This window comes from Pteropus medius, unplaced genomic scaffold, assembly GCF_902729225.1.
Source record: "Pteropus medius unplaced genomic scaffold, Ma_sr-lr_union100, whole genome shotgun sequence".
Lineage (NCBI taxonomy): Eukaryota > Metazoa > Chordata > Mammalia > Chiroptera > Pteropodidae > Pteropus > Pteropus medius.
In genome coordinates, this window is record NW_024356248.1 from 643075 (window position 1) to 666337 (window position 23263).

Sequence of the window (23263 nt, forward strand, 5' to 3'; positions counted from 1 at the left end):
TATAACCACGCCCGATTGGCTTGTTTTATTGGAGAAAGGGACGTGGAATTAACAATGTGAAGACAGTTGGGACCTGAGGCTGGGAAGAATACCCTCCCCTCCCCATACATGTCCACTGCCCCAAATAAAAAATAATCAACTATGGGAGAGCAGCTGAGACAGCAACTGGGGACAGGAGATGGAGACATAGGAATTCAAGGGCAGCAGAAGAGACCATGCATGTGCTGGGAGGGCCCCGAGGCAGCGGCTAGAGTAACACAGGTACAAGTCTTTGTATCTTCCACACAGATCTGTATAAATATATAGAGATAAGTTGTTCGCTTTTTCCCCTTCTCTCCCTTCTGTTCCGTGCTGCTTGCCGCATTCCCAGCTCCTCTTTCCACATGACGGCGAAGGGAAGGGGGATGGTGAGCAAGTCATCACCGAATTGCGATCAGACCCACATCCATCAGCTTCTGGATCTTCTGTGCTATTACAGGATTCTTTAAGTGTCTAATGAAGAAGAAGCAAAGTTATCTGAAATAAGACAATCTTAAACAAGTCTTACTTGCTCTCAGAGTAATCACCAATGCAAACTCCCCAGAAGGTACCAGCAATAGGAGGGGGTTAAGGAAAAAGTCCCGGCGGAGAACTGCAAAGGCCTTCAGTGCCATCCAGTCATAACCTGACCAGCTCCATGTGCAGGAGTCCACAGACACAGCTTTAAACTGAAACCATTCTTCCAGAGAAAGGGATTTATTTTTTTTTTTTTAACAGTAGAAAAGCTTTATTAGAAGGGAAAGTACACTTCCAGACGTGGAAGCAGGCCTGAGCAAGAGAAGCGTGGCTCAAAAGGCCAAAAGCTGGTCATTTCAACTGACCACTTAAGCTATTAAGACTAACAGTAAACGAAGCCCTTCCAGTCCACCACCAACTGCCGACCTTGTAAAAACACACTACGCTAGATTCCCAACCCAGGCTTATCACATCCCCACCAACCTCATGCATTCTCATTGTTTTTTTTCCTTCAAGGTCATCTCCCCCAACTCTACTCACTCGCTGAGTGCTTGTGGGTCCTTCTGCATCTGTTCCAGAATGAGCCTCATGGCCGGGTCACTCATGATCTGCTGCACCTCGGGGTCGGCCATGGCCCGTCGTTTCACGTCTTCTGGGCTGTCGTGTCGGTTGTACTGGGCCATCATACAGCGTTGGTAGCCATCTGCCGCCTCCTGCATTCCAGCAAAGCCAAAAGGAGTGGCCGTTAGCACAACCTGCCTCACTGCTTCAGCAGGTCCAAAATAACAGAGATAACTGAGAAGGGTTAAGACACAGACACACAGAAGGACAAGTGACTAAACACTGAAAAGATCCGAAGGAGAAGCAACTCTACCTTACAGTTGGAGTCCAGCTCTAGTGCCTTCTGGTAGACATCCATGGCTTTTGTGTAGTCCTTCATCGCTTCTAGGGCAGCTGCTTTCCGTGTGTAACCCTTGACTGCAGACAGAAATGAGAGAGGTGAGACGTTATCCAAAACACAGCTCATAGGACTACTACTTCCACCTCTGCATGAACACCAATACCAATACCCTTCATGCCTGCTGATGCTAGCAGCTAAATGCTCCAGGCTGCAAAGACATACAGCCAAAGATCATGCCCTCTCCTCTCAATCTTTTGACCAGAATCAAGGGGAAGAGGCAGCAGAAAGGCACTTACTGAAGGTCGGCTCTAGCTGGATACATTCTTCGCAGTCCTAGGAAGAGACGAAAAAGAATGTCAAATTGAACCTCCACCAAGAGCTAATAAAGAGTATTCTACTTTTGCCTTCAGTGCTCCTATCGACCCTGGCTGGCATGTGGGTGATTTAAGGGCAGGTACAGCACAAAGAGAGGAGAAGAGAAAGTTAATACCATGAGGTATTATGAGGGACAATGAACCCAGATTAGAGACAACTCCCGATTAGGGGCCATTCCTTCCAAGTGGTCTGGACTCTTCAAAAGGCTACATTTATAGAGGGAAAAAAAAAACCCCAAAAGGTAGGGAAATTTGAGACATTAAAGAAGATATGACAACCAAATGAAATGCATGGGCCTCAGACAGACAGCTTTGAAACATATTTTTAGACCAGTGGAGAAATCTGAATATAAACATAGAACAGATGGCATTCTGGCCTCAGTTTTGCTATTATCAGGTACTAATAATATGATGACTAGATGGAGAAAATCATTTCAGGAGATGCATGCTCAAGAATTTAGGGGTCAAGGACCAAAATGTATACAATCCTCTTTCATAAACGGTTCAGCAAAAAGGTGTCGATACTTACTGCTGAACAGAAGTGAAAATACACAGGTACTCTTATGTAATTTTGTTTGAAATAATTTCAAAATATAAAATTATATGGAAAAGAATGCTATGCAGTATAGTTTGTACTGCATAGCTAGGCCTAATTCCAACTCTCCCACCAATAATCTCTAAGACCAGAAGCAAATCCATTCCTTCTTTCCTCATTTGCATGATTGAGAAGTGACTTTACAGGTGACTCGTTATTCTCTGTTTTGCAAACCAACTTGACATTGTACAGTCCTACCTAGTAATGTCTCTAGGCCAGACACAGATCCAAAGAATAATGGCATCAAAAATAAAACCATTGTGGACTCAGGTACTGGTGTCTCTAGACAGAACATATTTTGTCACCTTACCACAGATGGTCCAGGTCTGCCTTCTAGAGAACAGTTAAAAAATAGCCAAGAGGCACAGAGCGGCTCGTGCTCAAGAGAGCAACGGGGAATAACTCCTCCACAGTGCTGAACATAATCATACTTAACCACACTCAATGTCACTGAAAACAGCAGACCTGTCAAAAAAACTAAGAATGGTAAAGCTGCTGTGGAAAATATGGCAGTTCTCCAAAAAAAATTAAACACAGAACTACCGTATGATCCAGCACTTCCACTGTTTATTACCTGAAAGAAATGTAACTAGAGACTCAGATATTGTACACTCACGTTCACAGCAGCATTACTCGCCATAGCTGAAAAGTGGAAACCTCAGGTATCAACAGATAAATGGATAACGCAAGGTGATAGAACCATATAATGAAATAGTTATTCTCACTTAAAAAGGAAGAGAATGCTGACATATTCTTTAACATGAACCTTGAAGACATTATGCTAAGTGGAATAAACCAAACACAAAAAAATATTGTATGGTTCCAGTTATACAGGGCGCCTTGGGTGATCAAATTCAGAGACAGAAGGTAGAACAGTGGCTGCCAAGGCCTGAGGGAGAGAGAATAGGGAGGATGCGGAGTTTCAGTTTGGGAGGATGAAAAAGTTCTGGAGATGGATGGTGGGCGATGGTTGCACAACAATGTGTGTGTTTGATGTCACTGAATCAGACACTTAAAATGTAAAAAAGGCAAAACAAGTAAATGAGAGAAAGGATAATGGGGAGAAAAAATGATGAGCGTCATTAGGGAAGGTGGGAAAGGTTCCACTTTCCCAAATACTCCCATCCACTAACAACTCCATGGGCTGGGAACGGGTGGAGACAAGTCCTTTATTTTACGAACCTCGCACAAGCACCACCACCTTGAATCTATAATCAAAGTAAGAACATCAAGGTGATGTTGATGAAAATGTGAAAAGAGAAAACACCATCAACACATCCCTGATGTACATGTTACAATGATGGCTGCTCCACATTCCTAGATCTTCCTACCTTGAGCGCCAGCTGAAACTCCAGGAGTTTGGTATAGCAGGCAGCTCGATTGCTATACAATTTGGCATCTCTTGGGTTCCGCTTGATGGCTTCTGTATAATGCTTCATGGCCTGGGGATAGTCCCCTGCATAAGGAAAAGAAGAACTTTTTTAAAAAAGCAAGCAGCTACCTTCTCCCACCAGAGCATATTCATCTTGCAGTTAGCCAAGGCCCAGACGCACATCGACACCACTCATCCCAAAGTGCCATCGTCTGGGCTGTACGTACCTTTCTGAAAACATTCATTGCCTTTGTTCTTCTCCTCCAAAGCCAGGTCAGGGTTTATGTAGGCCAGCCGCTCTTGTTCCTTCAGGATTTTCTCTGCCTAAGAAAAAATTATTCTTAGAATAGTCATTTAAATTCCCTGAAACATAAATATTGGGCTTTAAAAGCCTGATTAGGATTTTAGTTTTAAAAGAATACTGATGGTGAGATTTAATTTTTGTTTTAAGAATTTTAGTCCTCATCAAGATACACTGTGAAATAAAATGGTACTGACTTATGCCCTATGGGAAAATGATGCATGTGTTAATAACACGAGTAATTTTCTGACCAATGTTTTTGTGAATACAATCATCTTCCCTTAATTTGACAACTGATAAAATACACGATATTTTGATTATATAAAAAGTCTTAAGTTACAAGATGAAAGATAACATTGTCAGCACACTCTCAATATTAACACATATAAGGTTGAAATCTTGGCTGATAAAAAAAAAGATGGCAAAGAAAAAAAAAAAACCTAGGTTATTCTTTACATGTCATCATTAAGTGACAGGGCAGCATCACATAAAATGACCAAAGATACTATTTTTAAAAATTTAAGGTTCTTTATTAAATAATAACTACAATGACTAAAATAATAATAAGACGACAACAAAACATCCCTTATTCTTTCCTTACCCACCTGTTGGCATTTCTTGAGCACATCTGGCGTTCGGTGCTCTGCCAGAGACTTGTTGTAGAAATGGATAGCATCCTTGTACTTTTCTTCTTTGAAGTAAGAATTGCCAATTCGAGCATAAGCTCTGACAAAGACAAGAGGAAAAAGAATTTGCTAAGGGCAGAGCAGAGACAAGACCCCATCACCGCTTGGGCGCTGTGCACTTCCAACACCTTTGTCTCGATTCCTGAGGCCTCCTTTCCAGCCCACTGTTAACAGAGCAGGTTCTGTAGCCATCAACCCTCCTCCCCATGCAGGGAAATTTAAGTCTCAGACACTGAACCCTCCACACCACTCAAGGCACTCCAGAAGGTCAGGCGTACTTGGCAATCTGTCGATAGTCTTCCCGGTTTTCTCGCCCCACTTCAATGGCCTTCTCACAAAGCTCCCGGCATTTACTGTAGTCACCCTTTTCGAAGTACACGGCTGCCAGGCAGGATGGTTAAGAAGGAAGAGTCAGCCCATGCCTCTCCCTGAGGACTGCCTAACAACTCACATGCCCCTTGCCTTGGGCCTCACCTGCTTGATTGGTCATGTAAGTCATGTTGGTAGGGTCCAGGTCCCTGGCTCTGTCATAGTGTTTCAAGGCTGTGTCAAAGTCTTTCTTCTTATAGGCATCGTTCCCCAACTCTTTTTCTTTCAGTGCCTAGATGAAGTTTGAAAGAAGTGCTGACAAATCTAACCCAGACGGCAAAGAGAGCAAAAGCCTGTGATCTGTCACTGGTACTGAATAGCACCTGCAACTACCATGTCTATGGAAGCAGGATTCTTCACATCCACAGGCCTCTTCATCAGCTAGCTACAGATTTTAATCAGTGAAGTACTGTCAGAATGAAGAGTTAGTGTCATGTCTGCTTCCTCTGTAACTCCCTTTTCTACCTACTCCCCTGGATCTTTGTCAGAAAATAGAGGGCTTCTTCAGGGGAGAGGAAATCCCTTCAACTTGAATCACCTTCAAAGAGGACAGCACAGTTTCATACCAGGTTTACTGTGAGAGGCTACACTCAGTCTGGTTTCTGTCGTGTGGCTGTCTCAGGGTCCCAGTTGTCAGGGAACAGCAGCAGAGGGGGTGGTGAGAGGATTAGGAGAAGGGGCTGCACTGGTGACACAGTCTTCAGCACAGCTCATTACCACCCACATCGTAGGGCCCTTTTCCAGTTTTGAAACACCCCAAATAACCGACGCTTACCCATTGAAAAGTGCTAAATCTGGCAACAATCTGCTGTTCTCATTTACAAAAAGGGAAATAAAATCATTTAGGCACTTGCCTCCTGCTCTGGAAGAGAGTGTTGGTAAGTGGACAATTTTCAATTATACACCACGTCCAACTGGAACACAGAAGCAGAGGCCTAAGGACTGATATAGACAATATTCTTCTGAATCATGGCAAGGACAAGGATCACTCACAACTTTACGGGCTTGCCCTCGACAATATCCATGCTGGCAGAACCACAGCAGCTGTGGGACTATGGAAGGGTAGCTGCCACTGCCAGAAGTCTTTGAGATACATGATTCCTATGAAATGGCTTATGAAGTGGATTTCTTAACATACTGGCTATTTTAATAAATAACAAGCTTAGCACATACTAAGCACTCAAAAATAACTGCAGCCATCTAAGGTAGACAGATGTTCCCACCTGACATACCGATTTCTAGACGACTGGGTTGTTTCACAAATGTATGAGACAGGAAAAAGAAAAAGAAAAAAACGAGACCTGCTTCTTATTCTCTGGAAGATCCTCTTCCATTGGCTCTGGCTTGGTCTCCTTTTTGGGAGGAGGAGGTGGTGGAGGTGTTGCAATTTCCTCCTCCTCATCCATACTGCCCAGATCGACTCCAAGGAGGACACTGAGAGTAGTCATGATTCGAGGATCTTGCAGTTTCCTAGTATAAAAAGAGAAAAGTAGCAATTATTCTTTCCCACGACCGATCTTAAACCCCTACTTACTACTAAAGCTCAGACTACTGTACAGAAAAGGTTCTATCCATCAACAGATTGCTACATTCTGCACTCTTCTGTGAGTTTTAACTGGGGAATACTCAATTCTTCAAAAATCCATCTAAAATGAGGTAACAGAGATCAGATTTATTTCTTGAAAGCTGCAGATCTACAGAGAAATGAATCATATGCAAACTTCATCTGACCTCAGGAGCCAGAGGGATTCAGAAACATAGACACCAATACGAGAATTAGACACATCTTTATACCTGACATTCTTTTTAACCTTGAGTTTCCACTCTACTATATTACCAGAGACAGTGAGGCCTGTGTGTATACAAAGGGCAGGGTTGGTGCCAGATCAGAATTGGAGGAAAGCAGCGAAGAGCCACATGAAGGTTAGAACGAACCTTCTTTCTTTAGAGAAAAAGCAAAGGCAAAAAACTGCAGTCTGATCGAGGGAAACCCCTGCCAGAGCATCTCACGAAGAAAGCACGATATTCGTGTCCATTTTCAGAGACAAATCATGCTGCCTCAAGACTTACGTGCCCAGGTCAGACGGCTTGTTTCGCAGTTGCTCTATGAGTTCCCGGTAGGTAGGATCACTGAGCAACGTCCTTGTCCTGGGATCACTTTCTAACTTCTGGTACAGATTGGGCATATTGAAAGGATTCATGAATTTCCTCTCTGTTCCGAAAAAGGAAAGTACATCACTAAGAAGTCAACTCACCCAAGTTACTATGCCCCTAGAGCCTACTGAATTGACATTTTGGGGCGGAGAAGGGGGGCAAGCCTCGAAATTAAACTCATTAAAAAAATAACAATGAAAAAAGAGAAAATGACAATGTACATGGTGCCCACCTGCCAACCGGGCCTCCATATTCTGTAAACCCTCTTTGAGCTGAGGATTATTTGCTTCGTGCTTTAAACCCTCCTCATAAGTTCGTTTGGCTTCTTCAAATCGGTTTAAGAACTCAAGAGCTGCCGCTTTTCGTGAATAGCCCTTAAATCAGCAAAGACAGACATAAAATACAATCATGCACTGCATAATGACATTTTGGTCAATGACAAACTGCAAATACAACAGTGGTCCTATAAGATGATAATGAAGCTGAAAAGTTCCTATCACCTAGTGACATCGTAGCCATCCCAATGTCGTAGGGCAATGCTATACTATTCTTTAAATAAATTTGGCATAGCCTACGTGCGCAGTGTTTGGAAAGTCTACAGCAGTGCTCACATCCACTCACTCTCACTCACCGACTCACCCAGAGCGACTTCCAGTCCTGCAAGCTCCGTTCGTGGTAAGTGCCCTATACAGATGTACCGATTTTTCTCTTTTATACCATATTTTGTTGTACGTTTTCCATGTTTAGATATACAAATACTACTGTTACAGTTGCTCACGATACTCAGTACCATATACTACACGTTGTGCAGGTTAGCCCAGGAACAGTAGGCTTTACCACAGCCTAGGTGTGCACTAGGCAATACTACCCAGGCTTGTGTAAGTGCGTTCTATGATGTTTGCACAACAATGAAATCACCTAATGATACATTTCTATAAAGAATATCTAGAGGTAAGTCCAGAAGATGAACTCAAAAGATCCTATTTTACATTTCCTAGAACAAAATGGACATTCGTGTGAAAGCCAAAGAAAAAAAAAGGAAGAGGAGCAGGATATAATAATGCCTAGACCAACACTTCAAGAATCCAAAGATGGAAGAGGCACATCCTCTCCACCCTAATTCATCTTATGATCAAGTGTTGTCAGTTTCTTGGGAAGCACTTTCTTTTTCAGTAGTACAAAAAATAAAACATGTCTTAACAACTGATGGTACTTCAGATCTGATAAAATATGCTATTACTATGAAAAATATACTCAACCAAGGAGGAGGATGGGGGCGGTAATAAAGTAGCAATCTACTGGGACAGACGACCAGTCAAGTCGCGAGGATCAGATACTTAAGAACTGCAAACAAAAGGCATTTCTGGAAAGTGTGAAGAGCCCCAACTCAACCACAGCTTACCTTGCCCCAGTCAGGCTTCAAGTCAACCGTTTTGCAACCATCCTCATAAGCTTTCTGGTAGTCTCCTTTCTTGGCATAGGCCGCTGAGCGATTGCTGTAGAGCACATGGTTCTGGGGATCTAACTTAATTGCTTCAGAGTAGCACTGCAACGCATCATCGATATTGCCGGCACTCAGGGCCTTATTGCCCTTCTCTTTTAGCTCATTTACCTAAGGAGAAAAAGAGCCAATTCGGTTTCTTTCCACAAGATGCTTATTTAGTCTCAACTTTTTAGATGATGTTCATACTTTGCTACAAGTATCAACAAATAGGTTACTTTACATATCAGAAGAAACAAATCATATATTAATTCATTTACACTTCCCACACCTTTGGGAACCAGCATGGAAAATATGAAATAACCAGGCAGAAGAAGCCTGGCACTTTGTGCTCCACTGGCCCCTGTGTGGAAGTGAGACTCCAGTCACTCCTGCAAGTCTTTACTTTGAGCCGATGAAACCGCTTTAGGGCATACTCATGAGTTCCTGTCAGGGAAAAATAAATTCATTTGCTACAGGTTTCCAAAGAGTCCAAATGATAACTGAGCACAGACCTGGCCACTCTTTATAGGAAGAGACCACCAGGAAGGAAGTGGAGTAAGTGTGCATTTAAAGGCTTTAGGATGCACCAAGATGCTCTCCCATGACCAGAGAAGAGTCTACGCATTTCCATTTACAGGTGTGGTAATATGTCCTGACACGGAAAATTAATACTCTGTTTCTTAATAGGTAAAGGAAAGCTAGCCCCTCCCCCATAAAGTTTTGACATGCTTAAATGTTAACATATTACAAAGGGGATGGAGAAGGAGGAATTTAAAAAAACCCACTATTTGTAGTTTAATCTCCTATCCTCTCAAACATTCAGAATGGATGTTTGAACACACTAAAGGGTTTGAAAAAGTAAAGTGGGCCATGGCCATCAGAACAGGGTCCTAATTAAATGAGTTTCTCTTAACCAGAGCTACTCTAAAAGTGAAGGAGGGCCACATCTCAAATGCAAACACATCTGCTGAGATCCAGCTACGTCATTCAAGTTACTACATCGTTCTATCATCCACCCATGACCCAGTATACTAATGCAAGAAGGAATTCTGTTAAATGATTTTGGAACCCTAAGGCACACTAATTGGGAACCTCCATCAGAAATCTCAGAGAACCTCGAAGTGAGAAAATGCAGGAGACTGCCAAATTTAAGCAAACAAGGGATAAAAATTTTAAAGCCAAGGATGGAGGCCTGGAGGCAAAAAGTTTAAAAATTCAATTCTACTAGTAACAAGAGGCAGCTGAGAACAGCTCAGTGAAGTTCTTGCTTATCCTATAGAACATAGTCCCCAGCCTTTTTGGCACCAGAGACTGGTGCTCCTATGAGAATCTAACGCCTGATGACCTGAGGTGGAGCTGAGGGGTGATGCTAGTGCTGGGGAGTGGCTGCAAATACAGATGCAGTGTGGCTTGCTGGCCCTTGCCTGCCACTCACCTCCTGCTGTGCCACCCGATTCCCAACAGGCCATGGACTGGTACAGGTCCAAACCCCAAGAGCTGGGTACCCCTGCTATAGAAGATCATTTTCCAAACTCAGTAAAGTCAGGAAATCAAGTCTGTAAGTCTTGACCAGCATTTTAGATCAAGAGGAATAGAGAATACCAGGGTGTAGGACACATAATAGTTAAATATCGTTCTATTAAATGTTTACATACGTATTAAGTCAAGTGTAAAAAGTGTGTTACAGAAAGGTACTGCACTTATTTTTTAAGATATACAATTTTGGATACTCGAATTTGTCCAAATTTGAATATTCCCTAAAATTGAAATGTGAACATGAGTTGAAAATGAAAACAAAAGGTAGTGAAGTCACATGTTCATTTTCAGGAATGAGTTTAAGACAGTAGGTTCTAACACCTGGTGTTAAAATGCCCGGTCATTTGTATAACTGTCATGGTAAATTGGCAGTCCAGAGTTTAGTCAGCTATTCACTTACAGTCTACCTGTAAATACACTGCTATAATGGGCATGTCATTTTTCAAAAATTATTATTTTCGTATTTTGGCACCCACAGGGAAAAAAATCTTTCTTGAATTTAACAATGATGTGTTTCTCATTCCAGGAATCTTTTTCTTGTCTATACTACAGCCTATTTTTCCAAGATACAATTTAATTACGAGGGCTCAAAAACGTGATCTCTATTCCATATTATTATTATTATTTTTTTTTTTTTAGGCGAGGCAACCCTTGGTTGACCTCACAGATTGCAAGGACCTTGTCAGCTTACAATCTCTTATTTTTTATTTTTTATGCCTAAAACTCTTGGTCTTCCTAGGTGGTCTCCCATCCAAGAACTAACCAGGCCCAATCCTGCTTAGCTTCCAAGATCAGACAGGATCGGGCTTGTTCAGGGTATCATAGCCGTAGACCGCTCTAATTTTTTTTAAATTTAGCAAAAAGGCTTCAAATTTGACTAAAGGAACAATAGCTATCCTACAGTAAAAGGTTTGGCTTTGCGGATCACACCAAAAAAATTAGCGCCTCCCTCCCCTCCATCAATCAATCATTACTGCTCAATGACGGCTTTCAAATGAATAAAACCTCTCTCTCTAGGCCTTTCACAACCTTCGAGTCACTGAAGATGTAATTAAGTCACTGAAAGTAACCAGCAGCAGCTTCAAACTCGGCCCCTCCAAAATGCTGAGCAGAGGCAAATAACCGACTTCTTGCTGCTCATCTAGAGTCTAAATTTTCTACAGCGAATTCCTCCTTGTGTAATTAGAAACCGACCTTTCAGAAGTGCCCGTCCTGTTACTCTAGAATCACACACTCACACACACGAGGGGGAGGGCCGCACATATATTTGTAAAACACTGGTAGAGACGGAATTCGTTCCAAGGACTTTTGCTGCACCCTCCCCTTTCCAGGATCAGGCAAAGAAGTCGGCCTGCTACTCGTCACACCTTCACTCAACACTCTTCCCTTCCGGTTTTCAGAGGCAGGAATAGTATTTCCCCAACTGGCTACTAAGTCCCTCAGCCACTTCCAGCGTATTCCCGTCCCTGCTGCCTGCATTTCTCCAAGTTAACTGTAGCCAAATCCAGGGTAGCTTCCTCGTCGGCAACCTCTCATCTATCTCCCAGAAGCGAATTCGCTGATGTGGACCCGATCCCTCGCGCCTCTTCCGGGGCCCCTCGCCTACATCCATCCCTCCCAACGCCGCCGGCTCCATCCCCCACCCCGCTTAGCTCGGAGCCACCTCTCCAGAGGCCTCGGGACCCGGCCGCGGCCCCCCTTCCTGCTGCGGGCCGGACTCACGCCGAACTGTTGTCTCCCCCCGGGCCCTCCTCGTTGAGTTGGGAGGCGACAGGCGCTGAGAGGACCCGGCGCTCCTCGCCGCCGGGCCTCGCTCCAATGCTCACCGCCTGTCGGCCGGCCGCCCGCGGCCCTCACGCCCTCGCCTCGCCCGCTGCTCGGCCGGCCCCAGCCCACCGCCCCGATTGGGCGCCCTCCCCGCCCCTTCACCCACGGCCTGGCCTCGGCCGGTCCCCGAGTGGTCCCCGAGTGGTCCCGAGGCCTCGGCCTGCCCCTCCCCCTTCACCTGCTCCATAGCCGGGTCCGGAACCCCGTTGAATAGACTCAGTCCGCTCCGCGTTCCCAACCGCACGCGCCGCCTTCTGGAACCTACTAGAAGCTGCCGGGACCCCCGGATCCCGCCCCTTCCTCTCCTACTCACTGGTCGCGCTCCTCCGAGGACTTTCTGTGCTTCTTTACTATTGGCTTTATGTCTAGCCCATCATCCTCAATTCTCTCTCATTGGACAACTGGGAGTAATCCCCTCGGGCCTGCCTCCCCAGCGCCTCAGGATTGGGCGCTGCCCGACAGGACCCGCCCACCCTAGGCTCTACAGTTGATGGGCGGGGCAGAGATCTGCGACAGGGATTGGTCATTTGCTCCGCCAATCGTGGCCGCGCCGGCCGCGCCCATTGGTCCTGTTCTTTCTGGAAATTTCCACTTTTCCCATTGGGCTGGCGGACTACCTGACGGAAACGCCTTCAGATTAAAAAAATTTCAATTGGGCGGAGAGTTGCCAACACTTTGAGCTGATAGGTTTAAATTAGTGCCCTTCAAAGGGTAGTGTGGGGTTTGTGGGAGTCCGAGCCTCAGTCACCGGCTGCTGCGGTGACTGGCGGCTGTGGGGCTGTACGGACCTCCGGGGTCCGGGCCGGGGCCGGGGCCGCTTCCCGCCGCCCTCGGCTGCGGTCCTGCCGAAACGATTCACTCTTCCCCAAAAGCAGAGACCGCCTTGCATCGGGGGGAGGCAGGGGAGGTTCCAGCCAGTGGGGTGACCGTCTGGGCTGGCTTCAGGAGAGCACCCTGGCCCGTCCCCGGATCCTAGTTGTTCGTTTCTGAATGTTCAAAACTACCGCGTGGCGGTGTCGGCGCTGGGGCTTGGGTAGGACAGACCCGGGTATCTCACCGTGGTGGGGCCTGTGGCCCGCTGGGTCCCCTCAGTGGACATGCATACCCTCACTTACCTCTCTGGTAAAGGGTTGGTAATCTATGGCCGCAGGAAGTTCATGTCCATGCAGTATTTAGCGGTTAATGAAAGAGAGCTACTTGCATTATTCGGACATAAAGGGGTGGAGGGAACAAAGACCTCGATGCGGTGCTTGACCACCTGGCCCGCGACCGCGGCCCGGGAGGGCCTTAAATCGCAGTCCAAATGCGAGAGGCAGAGCGGGGCCCCCGGAGGGAGGCGAAAGGAAGGATGTATAGCGTGAAAGAGAAGGGCCTGCGAAATTGAAATGCTGATTTTGCCACCTGGCCAGTGTGTGGTTCATGGAACAAAGAAGCCGCATAATGAGTCTAAAGAGGCCTTGCATGAGGGTCTTGGGCCCCGCTGTGTCCTGGTTCTTCTCTCTCTCTCTCTGGCAAATGCCATCACTTCCCAGGGTTTTAAGTGCCCTTTATGTGCCAAAAGCTTGTCTCCGCAGCCTCCTTTTCCACCCCAGCTGTCTCTGATGCATTCTCCACATTGCAGGCAAAGTCACTGCAGATCACAAACCTGTTAACCCCCTCCCTCGCTTAAAAATTGGAGGCTTTAGATTGGGGCACAGGGCCTGTCTAATCTGCCAGGCCTACGGTTCCCACCTCTTTCCTGTCCTCCACCTTCAGCACCCAACTCCAGCCACCCTGACCTCTCTGTTCCTTGAACTAGGCGAGCTCCTTCGGTCTGAGCATGCCTGCAAACTGCTCCCTCTGCTGGGACCCTCCTTCCACCAGTTCTGCCTCTCATCTTTCAGGCTGAGGTGAGCTGTCAAGGTTCCTTGGCAACTGGCCCCCAAGAAGTACTCTAATTTCTATCTACCTGTTACTTGCTTTCACAGCGATGTCGGCTACTCATGTGTCTAATCACAACCCAGCAACTGGTATTAACGCCACATTTCATGAGGTCCAGGAGAGTCTTGGCGATTGCTTCCCTTTATCCTGTGTTTCATGTGCATTGCGCAGTGCCTGACGCGTAGCAGGCATTCATTAATCCATCAAATATTATCGAACGTCCTCTTATGTGTCAGGTGTACTTGTGGGCACTGGGGAAAATGCAGTGAACGAAACTGACAAATCACTTTTCATGGTGCTCCTTCTAGTGAAGGAGACAAACTAAAAATAGTTTATATCATGGATCTGCTTAAATGCAGTGGAGAAAAAGAAATCAAGGAAAAGGTGCAAGGGATGTTGGGTGAGGGGGGCCAGGTCGAACTCAATGAGAAACTAATATTTCAGTAAAGACTTGAGGAAGGGAGAGAGTGAGAGTAATTAAAAATCCAGGGAAGAATCTCGTAGTCAAAACAGCAAATGCAAAGGCTCTGGGGTGACCAGAATGGCAAGAGCAGGGAGGGAGTGGGAGAGCCTGATGGACAGGAAGCAGGGGCCGGGTCCTGCAGGTGGGAGGCCATTGTCTTCACTTTGGAACATGCCAGCAGGTTTTGAGCAGAAGAGTGACATGATCTGACTTTAATCAGATCCCTCTAGCTGCTGTGGAGATGAGGAGGGCAAGGGCGACCGAAAGCTGGGAGACCTCTTAAGTGGCTGACGCTATAATCCAGGAGAGCTGTGATGGTGGCTGAGTCAGAGTGGGAGAAAAGGAGGGGCGAGAAGAGTCAGATTCTGGATGCGTTTTGGAGGAGCCGACGGGATCTGAGGATGCGTTGGATGCAGAGCGCAGAGGAAGGAGTCAAAGATGACTTCGAGGCTTTGGGCTTGCTCTCTTATTCATCTGCTCAATTAAATCTGTCAACAAGACCTTTCCTTTCTTCTTGGCATTGTCTCCAGAGCACCGTATTTTTGTCAACCCCACTGCTGCCCGCCCCCTAGACCAGCTCTGGCCTTCTCCAGTGGCCTTTTGAGGCCTTTCATTTCCCCTGTCTCTAAACTTCTTTCCTGTTTCTCCTCCATGATGGCCTTATCATCTCCCACACATCTTTATTTTGCAGGCCTACTATGTGCGCTGCACTGCTTTGGGTACAGAGATTCAACAATGAACAAGGCAGCCCACAGATGCGGCTTCTGCTACATAGATCTTACCTTCTATCGGGAGAGACAGATGACACACTCATTAGCTGTGCGACTTTAAGCAACATACTTAACCTCTCCGTACTTCAGTTTCTTCCATTTGAAAAGGGGAATGAGAAAGTTTCAATGTCAGAGTGGTCGAGAGGATCCAACAATCTGATATTAGTAAAGCACTTAGAACAGTGGCCGATGACAGAGTAAGAACTACATGCATTTGTTAAATACAAATAAGAGCACGAATGAAGATGATTCTAGAGCGGGAACGCTGTAAAGAAAGCGCGGGGTAAGGGATAGAGCACCACCAGGGAGGCGGGAAAGGAAGGCTCTCCTAGAGGCGGGTGGTTAGTGAAGGCCCCTTAGACCTGGAGTGATGGGAAGCCAGCCACGGACAGGATTCCAGACAGGGCAACAGATGGTGCAGAGTCCCCGAGGCTGAAACAAGTTTGCAATTTTCCAGGAACCCAGAGATGGCTTTTTTTACGCTCTCATGGTCTAGTCTGCAGAAGGATGACGAAGTGCCAATGACTTTCCAAGGTTACCGTGAGGATGAAACAAAATAACCCACACTAGAGTTTGTCGTACCTGAAACTTATAAAAATTTGAGATCCTCGGAGAAAAAAATAAATTAAAAAATGAGGTACAGCGCTTTAGAAGGGATGCAGATGGGAGACCCTAAAGCTTAAGCTTATTCAGTGTCATGGTAAAGTCACTTCTGAACGTTCAGAAATGGTAGCTCTTATGATTTCCACCAACTTGGGCTTCTCCATATTTCTCAGTGAACTCAGAGCTCTCCTGAGTGGACAGGGAGGCAGCGATTCGGAGCCAGTGTCACTGTCCACAGGTTCCCGGAGCACATGGAGAAGCTCCACCGCCAAAGGCGTCCTGGCTCATGCGTCGCATGACCATTCCAGTGGTTCCTGCTGCTATTCCGGTGCCGTTGCTCTCAAGGGTGGGAGCGGAACGGCGAGGGCCACGTATGGAGTCCCCGCAGGCCTCTTGCAGTGAATGACAGACTGAAGGGGTCAACACGAGCAACGACATCCCCGCAGAGCAAACTCCCAGTTTTAAAGTTCTCCCAATAACAAAAAGTAAAACATCTGGGCCTTGGGAAGCCTAGCACAGGAGTGAGGCGTGAAGGTTAGGAAAGGCCTGCAGCTCTGAATTCTGGGGTCTGTAGGACATGGAATTTTTTGTTTTTATAAGGACTTTCACTATTGGAGCGGGAGTTTGAGACAGCCTGAGTTTCCTTCTCCAAGTGAGAGCAAAATTCCATTTTGGGTTCTGAGAAATTCTTTTACAAATATTTTCATTTCCCACTTAACTGAGTGATTCTAACTTTCAAATCTCCCGCTAAGATAGACTCTGAGTCCTGATTAGTGGGGAAAGTGTGGTGGGAAATAAAGTGTCGTAGAGTTCTGCTCAATTCAGTGAACTTGAATGGAGAGCCAAACACGATGCCAGATGCTTCAAGGAATAAAAAGGTGGTAATTATTATCTGATAATTATTCATCGGAGAGCCCCAGAGTTCAGCCTAAGACCTCACCATCCACACTGCCTCCCGGGGTGACCTCAGCCAGTCTTGTAGCTATAAATACCATCTTGGATGACTCCCACAGTTCTATCTTTGGCTTAGATCTTGCTCCCAAGTTCCAGACTTGTCCATCCGGATGCCTTCACGATGTCTCAGTTGGAAGGCTAATGGACTTCCCAACGTGCTCAAATATTCTCCCCGCAAGTTGTTTCTCCCTTGACTTCCCTCTCATTAATGGCCTCACTGTTCTTGGACCAATTCGGGCTGAAAATTTTGGAGGTGTCCTTGACGTTTGCTTTTCACACCACATCCACTTCATCAGCAAATCCTGTCAGCCGGACACAGACCCCTTCATAACTCCGCGGCCATCTCTGAGCTTTGACTGGGAGAGGAAATGGAAGATTGACTCCTTGAGTTGGTAGGAGGCCAGGGTCAGAGGGGAACCCCAGCCTGGGGTCCCAGGCCTTATCCTGTGAGAGGTGCAGGGTTGGAGTGGAGGACAGCCGCAGTGTTCAGGGGACTACCGGGGTGAGCCCAGTGAGGACACTGATGACAGACAGCCATGACAGGCAGCAGATTAGCACTCTTCCCAAGGTTTAGGGCATTACACATCCTAGCCTTAGTTTGGGGCCACCTAGAAAGAGAAGGGGCTCTAGTCATAAGTGGGATAAAATTTCCTGACAGCTGAGTAGTATGGGGGCTGAAAGTCAGAATGACTTAGTTCTAAGGCAGTGGTCTTCAACCAGGAGTGTCCCCTTTCCCTCTGCCTCCACAGGCTCTGGCTGCTTGGCCTTCTGCTCTTTGAACACATTCTCTGGGCAGCTCTCAGCGCTGCCTGAAATGACTTGTACTTGCTCCTTTGTTGACTGTGCGTCTCGCATGCTAGATGCTGCTCCCTGACCCTGCTTCCTTGAGGGCAGGGCCTACCGTTCGTGCCCTGCCATGTACGGGCAGGGCCTGAGACACAGTCCCTGCTTGTAAGTGTTTGGCGAGTGAGCAACTGGAACTGATCACCTTTCTACACCCTCTGTGGGTCCCTCAGCCTCTGCCAGGGAGCTTCTTGGCTTTCTTCCTTCTAGATTTCCTCATTCCAGATTCTGCCAGATTCTTACCCTTCTTCTGGCCAGATGGTTGGATCCCCTCAGATCCGAATGTCCCAACCCCACCATCTCCATCCCAGCACCTATTTCTTGAGAAATACCCAGCGGTGCAGAGTGTGTGCATGGAGGAAACGGGCCCTCTCATTTCCTGTTGGTGGAAAGGCGCTCCCAGCAACATCTCCTTCAAATACAAAAAGCGATTCCACTCTTAGGAGTTTATCCCACGGGTAAACCCACCCTAGTGGCACAAAGGTGAATATCGCAGCTCCGTTTCTGAGGGCAAAGGAATGGCCACCAACTCCGTGTGCATCTCTGGAGGTTACCGGGAAACACAATGCCGCCTCTGCAGGAGGGACTGTTCAGAACAGTCAGGTAGACACTGAGATGGAAACGTGCCATGACATGCCGTGGAATGAAGAGAGTTCATCGTGGAACAGCGTGCATGGCCGAATCCTATTTTTGTGGAAAAAAAATCATGTGTGTCTATTTTCCTGTCTGGCTGTATATGCATGGGGGAAATCTAGGATACACAGCTGTTTAAGTTGTTACCTCTGTGGACTGGGGATGTTGAAGGGTGCTGTATTAGTTTGCGAGGGCTGCTGTAACAAAACACCAGAGACCGGGTGGCTTAAACAGAAATTTATTTTCTCATAGTTCTGCAAGTCCGAGATCAAGCTGTCAGCAGATCTGGTTTCTTCTCCTTGGCTTGTAGATGGCTGCCTTCTCGCTGCCCGCACGTGGTCATTCTCCTGTGTGTGATGCCTCCCTGGTCTCTGTGTGTCCAAATTTCTTTTTCTTGTAAGGATATCGACAAGATTGGGTTAGGATCGACCCTAAGTGCCTCATTTTAATTCCATCATCCTTTTAAAGGCCCGATCTCCAAATCCAGTCCTGTGCTGAGGTCCCGAGGGTTGGGACTTCAACATTTGAATTTGGGGGAACACAACTCAACCCATAACAGGGGCTTTCACTTACTATTACATTGTTAAAATTTGCTACAATAAACATCACTATCTAAAGTTTTTGTATACTTCAAACCAAATGTCCCAAGCATCCACCTCTTTCTCAAGCATTCTCTGAAGTCAGTGGAAGGGCAGCCTATGTCCCTCCCGCAGCCAGCTCCAGGGCTCTCTGAGGCCCCTCCCCTGGGGAAGGTAGTGCGGCCCTCTCTGCATCACTGACTTGGTTACTTTATGTGAGTCAGATGGCGGGGGGCATGTCCTTTGCCTGAGACCAATAATATATAGCTACATGCTCTGGACATTTAATACCTCTTAATCTATCCTTCCCTCTCATACCTCTCAAGATAATGGCTCTACAACATCGGCCGATGAAATGGTAAAATGAAACACAGGCAGATGGCAAAGTAAAATATAAAGAGAGCATTACCACCTGCAAAATTGTGATCACACGACCAAGGCGTTTGGGGTACCCGGGAGGTGCAGGGCCTCATATACCGAAAGGAGGCAGAAAAAAGAAGAAAATGGCAGGTAAATGGGGTAGAGCTGGGACTCAAAAGACTCTCAGGAAACAGTGATTTAAAATGAAGCCCTTGGGGAGAGGATCGGTCTTGGGGAGGGGGTGTCTCTTTAGATCTGGCAGAATCCTCCTGGGTCTGCTCCGGTCTTGAATCTCAGACTAGTAGCAGGAAACCCTCACCGTGCTGCGATCCTGAATCTCATTGTACCTCCAGCCCTGCTGAGATGGGGAATCTGCTCCTCTGGGTGGTTTTGCAACTCTGAAAGTTGTGGAAAATGGCAAAAACCAACCCAGAACCTTGGTACCAATTTAGGAATAAGTTAAGTGATCATCATGCTCATATCTGAGTGTTTATTTAAAGTTTTGAAACACTTAGTCAATATACCCTATCTGATTTGTGATTTTAATTAGAGAGGTATGAGTAATGAGCTGCCCGTGATGATGGCTGTGATAATTCTTCCCATCCCTGGACGCCCACCCTTTGCAATGGGATTTGGCTGCTCCTCCGATTAAGAGGTGGAGTCTATTTCTCCACTCCCTTAATCTGGGCTGGACTTGTAACCTGCATTGACCAACAGGATGTGGTGGAAATGATGGAGTGTGACCTCAGAGTCAGGCCTAAAGGGGCATTGTAGCCTCTGCTGTCACCCCTGGAGACCATGATGCCGTGAAGATGCCCAGTCTAGCCCATTGGAGGATGAGAGGCCACATAGAGCAGAACCCAGGGACCTCACTAACAGCCAGCACCAGCTGCCAGTCATGTGAGTCAAGCCATCCTGGGTCCCCACCCCAGTTGGGTTCTCAGGTGACTGCAGCCACAGGAGTGACCCAGACAAGACTAGCAGATGAACCTTCTAGCTTATCCCAGCCCAAACTGCTGACTCAGCATCCTGGTTATTACTTTAAGCTAGTAAATTTTCAGAGATTTATTACACAGCAAGAGATAACTTAGACAGTATAAAAGAATCTAAGTTCATAAGTAGCATCTGAAATTTAAGAGAACTGATTTACCATATTTATGTTTAATATATTAAGGCATAAGAATTGCATTGCTTAACTGGTTAGAAAAAAATATTCTTGGCTTGGGAGGGTAGAGTAAGGTGGGAGCGAGGGCACCCCTCACCCCCACTCCCTCCCTATTTGTAAATGAAAAAAAAGAGCAAAACAGAAAACAATATGCTTGTTAGATGTGTCTCTTCTGTTGAGAGTTTGAGGTATTTGAGAGGAAGAGCTATTCCAACTCTGTAAAATGTAGTTTAAATCTATTAGAGAATTTAATTACCTAAGTTTATAATTGGCATTCATTTTTAGAATGTAATCTGTTGAACCTGTGAGTTAATTAAATATTCATCAGAATAAATGAAAGTTGTTCTTATTTTTATACAAAAATTAGTAGATTTATAAATAGAAAACTAGATTTGCAAGTTGCACTGGAATGTTTAAGAAAAACTAGTTCTTTTCTTAATTTATAAGTTTAATAAACACAGTATTAATTTAAAGACAAGCAGCAGTAGGTAGCTTTTCTCTGCACAAAAACCCCTTTCCAACATTAAAAATTCTCAGCTGACAATGCCTGATGCTACAGCCCCACTGGAAGATTCGGCATTCCACACACTTCCAAGGCTTTGCTTCTGTGGGTCTCCAGGCCTAGAATGCACCCTCCCCCTGCCCCGCCTTTAGTACCCAGCAAAATTTAACCTTTTCCACCAGGTCCAGTATGAGGAAGTCCTGTCTGGCCCAGTGAGAATCCTGTGTGGCCCAGGCTTCTCTTAGACCAGACGGTGGAGGGCTGTAAGCTGGGAGCTCGCTACTCTATCCTGGCTGCCATATGAGAAGAGAGCTGAGTCCCAGCAAAAAGAAAGGGACTGGTACAGCTGCCCAGGGGTGTCTGGGCCCTTGAACGGCCTGGCTGTGCAGGATGTGGATTTCAGGCTCAGGGCAGAAAGCAGCCTTCCAACTAGGCTCTGAGACTCTGTGGTTGGGTCCTCTATCTCTTCCTGTGTCTTCCTCCCCAGACCTTGCTGGGAAGGGCGTAGCAGGCAGAATGGACCTGTAAGATATCCACATCCTAATCCCTGGAGCCTGTGCATACGTTACACTATATGGTAAAGAAGAATTAAGGTTGCAGATGGAACTAGGCAGATTTTCAATAGGGAGATGGCATGGATTATCTTGGTGGGCTCCATGTAATCACAACGGTCCTTGAAAATGAAAGAGGGAGGCAGAAGAGAGGCAGAGGGCAAGGCCACTACAGTAGAATGATCAAAGGCACCGTCCCCTGCTTTGAAGCTGGAGGAGGTGGGCTACAAGCCAAAGAATGTGATATGGGTGGTCTCTGGAAGCTGGGAAAGAAAAGGAAGAGCTCCAGAAGGAACACAGCCCTGCTGACACCTTGATTTTAGCCCAGTGAGACCCACGTCAGACTTCTATCCTACTAAACTTTAAGAGAAATTTGTGTCAAGCCGCTAAATTTGCAGTAATTTGTTGTGGCGGCAAGAGAAAACTAATACCCAGAGCGTCCTACATGCTTCCTTTCCTGAATCAGTGACATCTGTGTAAATCACTTTCCAGACCACAGATGGACCCAAGTCTGGGCTCTGACCCTCACAGGCCATGCTGACCTTGAGCCAGTCCAGACTGCTCATCTATGCCGTGGGGCACATGCCTCACCTGGCTGTCCGGAGCAGATAAAAGGTTACTGGAGGTACAGCGAATGGGCAGATTGCTTAGCTCTCCCCACCGGCTGGCGCCCAGTGTCCTGTAAATGGTTGCTGTCCTGGTTGCAGTTGGCAAGGCCTTTCTTACACTGCTGAGAAGTGGCAAGTGTACGGGTGACCTTGGGCCTGGAAGCCTGATTGCCACATTCTGAACTCACCTCACTGACCTTTTTGGAAGAGGGCACAGGCCACGCTGGTGGTCCTGGAACGCTAGGGCCCTTGACCCTTCTCCTTCTTGGCTACTGATCTCCCCTCTCTGCTCTCACTGCCAGGGCGGATCACTGCCCATCTCCCTGCCAGCAGGTGTGTGGATGATTCTCTCCTGGGCATTGGGGTGGTGCCAGCTGAATCCACAGGCAGATTCCTTGATGCTCCCTACAGCCCTGTCAAGGGTTATTGCCACACTCAGCGCCAGCGAGGCCTGAGCACAGCGCCAGGTCTGCAACCAGCCAGACCTGAGCATCCTCTTCCTAATTTACAGGTCAAGAAGCAAGTCGCAAGATCCAATGGACCCAAGGGTGGCAAAGCTAGTCCTGGAAACTTCTACAGAACCCTCCTTAGATTATAAAATTATCCAAGATTATGCTTACCAAATAATATTAATAGTGTAGAGAACGTAAAAATATTTATATTAAAACATACATCTTCATAGTCTGTAAAAAATTAGAAAAAATATAAAGAAAAAAAATCACCCCAACTCTTCCGGCGGAGAACGCCACTCAAAACTCGTTTTCTTCCTTCAAATTCCACTGTCCACCCTGCCTCCCCGCTGCTCTACATTCGGTTCCAGCCACGTCCTCTCCTGTTCCCAGGGCTAAGAGGCGGCGGCTCACTGGATTGGGGTAAGTCGCCGAACCAGACGTACCCGACTGCCCCATCTGTCACCTGCCCACGGCCAGCCCGACTGGGGCTTCTGGGGACTGGGGACAGGGTGGGGGGTGCGGGGTGGAACCTATGTGACCCGCGGGGAGACAATCCGGGTCCCGGCTGCAAAATTCTCCGCACCGCGGGGGCTGCGCCGAGCTCTCCGAGTTCTGTGCCGAGCGTCGGGCGGGGGGCTGGGGGACAGAGGCGGGCCGGGGTCCGGACAGGGCCGGCAGACTCCACGCACCAGGAAGTTGGCGGCGGCCGGGCCCGCCCGGAAGGAGGCGCCAGGCGGCGGCGAGACCCTCCGCGAGCCTAAATGAGTA

The 23263-nt window shown here is 46.9% G+C and overlaps 1 protein-coding gene across 1 annotated transcript; it reads right to left on the reverse strand.

Annotated features, from left to right (window-relative positions):
• On the reverse strand, positions 1 to 12420 carry STIP1 (stress induced phosphoprotein 1). The gene is made up of 14 exons (XM_039860050.1): positions 12272 to 12420; positions 8650 to 8859; positions 7480 to 7621; positions 7164 to 7305; positions 6395 to 6563; positions 5199 to 5325; positions 5003 to 5105; positions 4644 to 4764; positions 3965 to 4061; positions 3697 to 3821; positions 1693 to 1729; positions 1370 to 1473; positions 1036 to 1208; positions 1 to 492 (listed from the first exon to the last, which is right to left on the reverse strand). The coding sequence occupies exons 1-14, from the start codon at positions 12278 to 12280 to the stop codon at positions 420 to 422; spliced, it is 1632 nt and encodes a 543-aa protein (XP_039715984.1). The 5' UTR covers positions 12281 to 12420; the 3' UTR covers positions 1 to 419.
• Positions 12421 to 23263: the final 10843 nt, after the last annotated feature.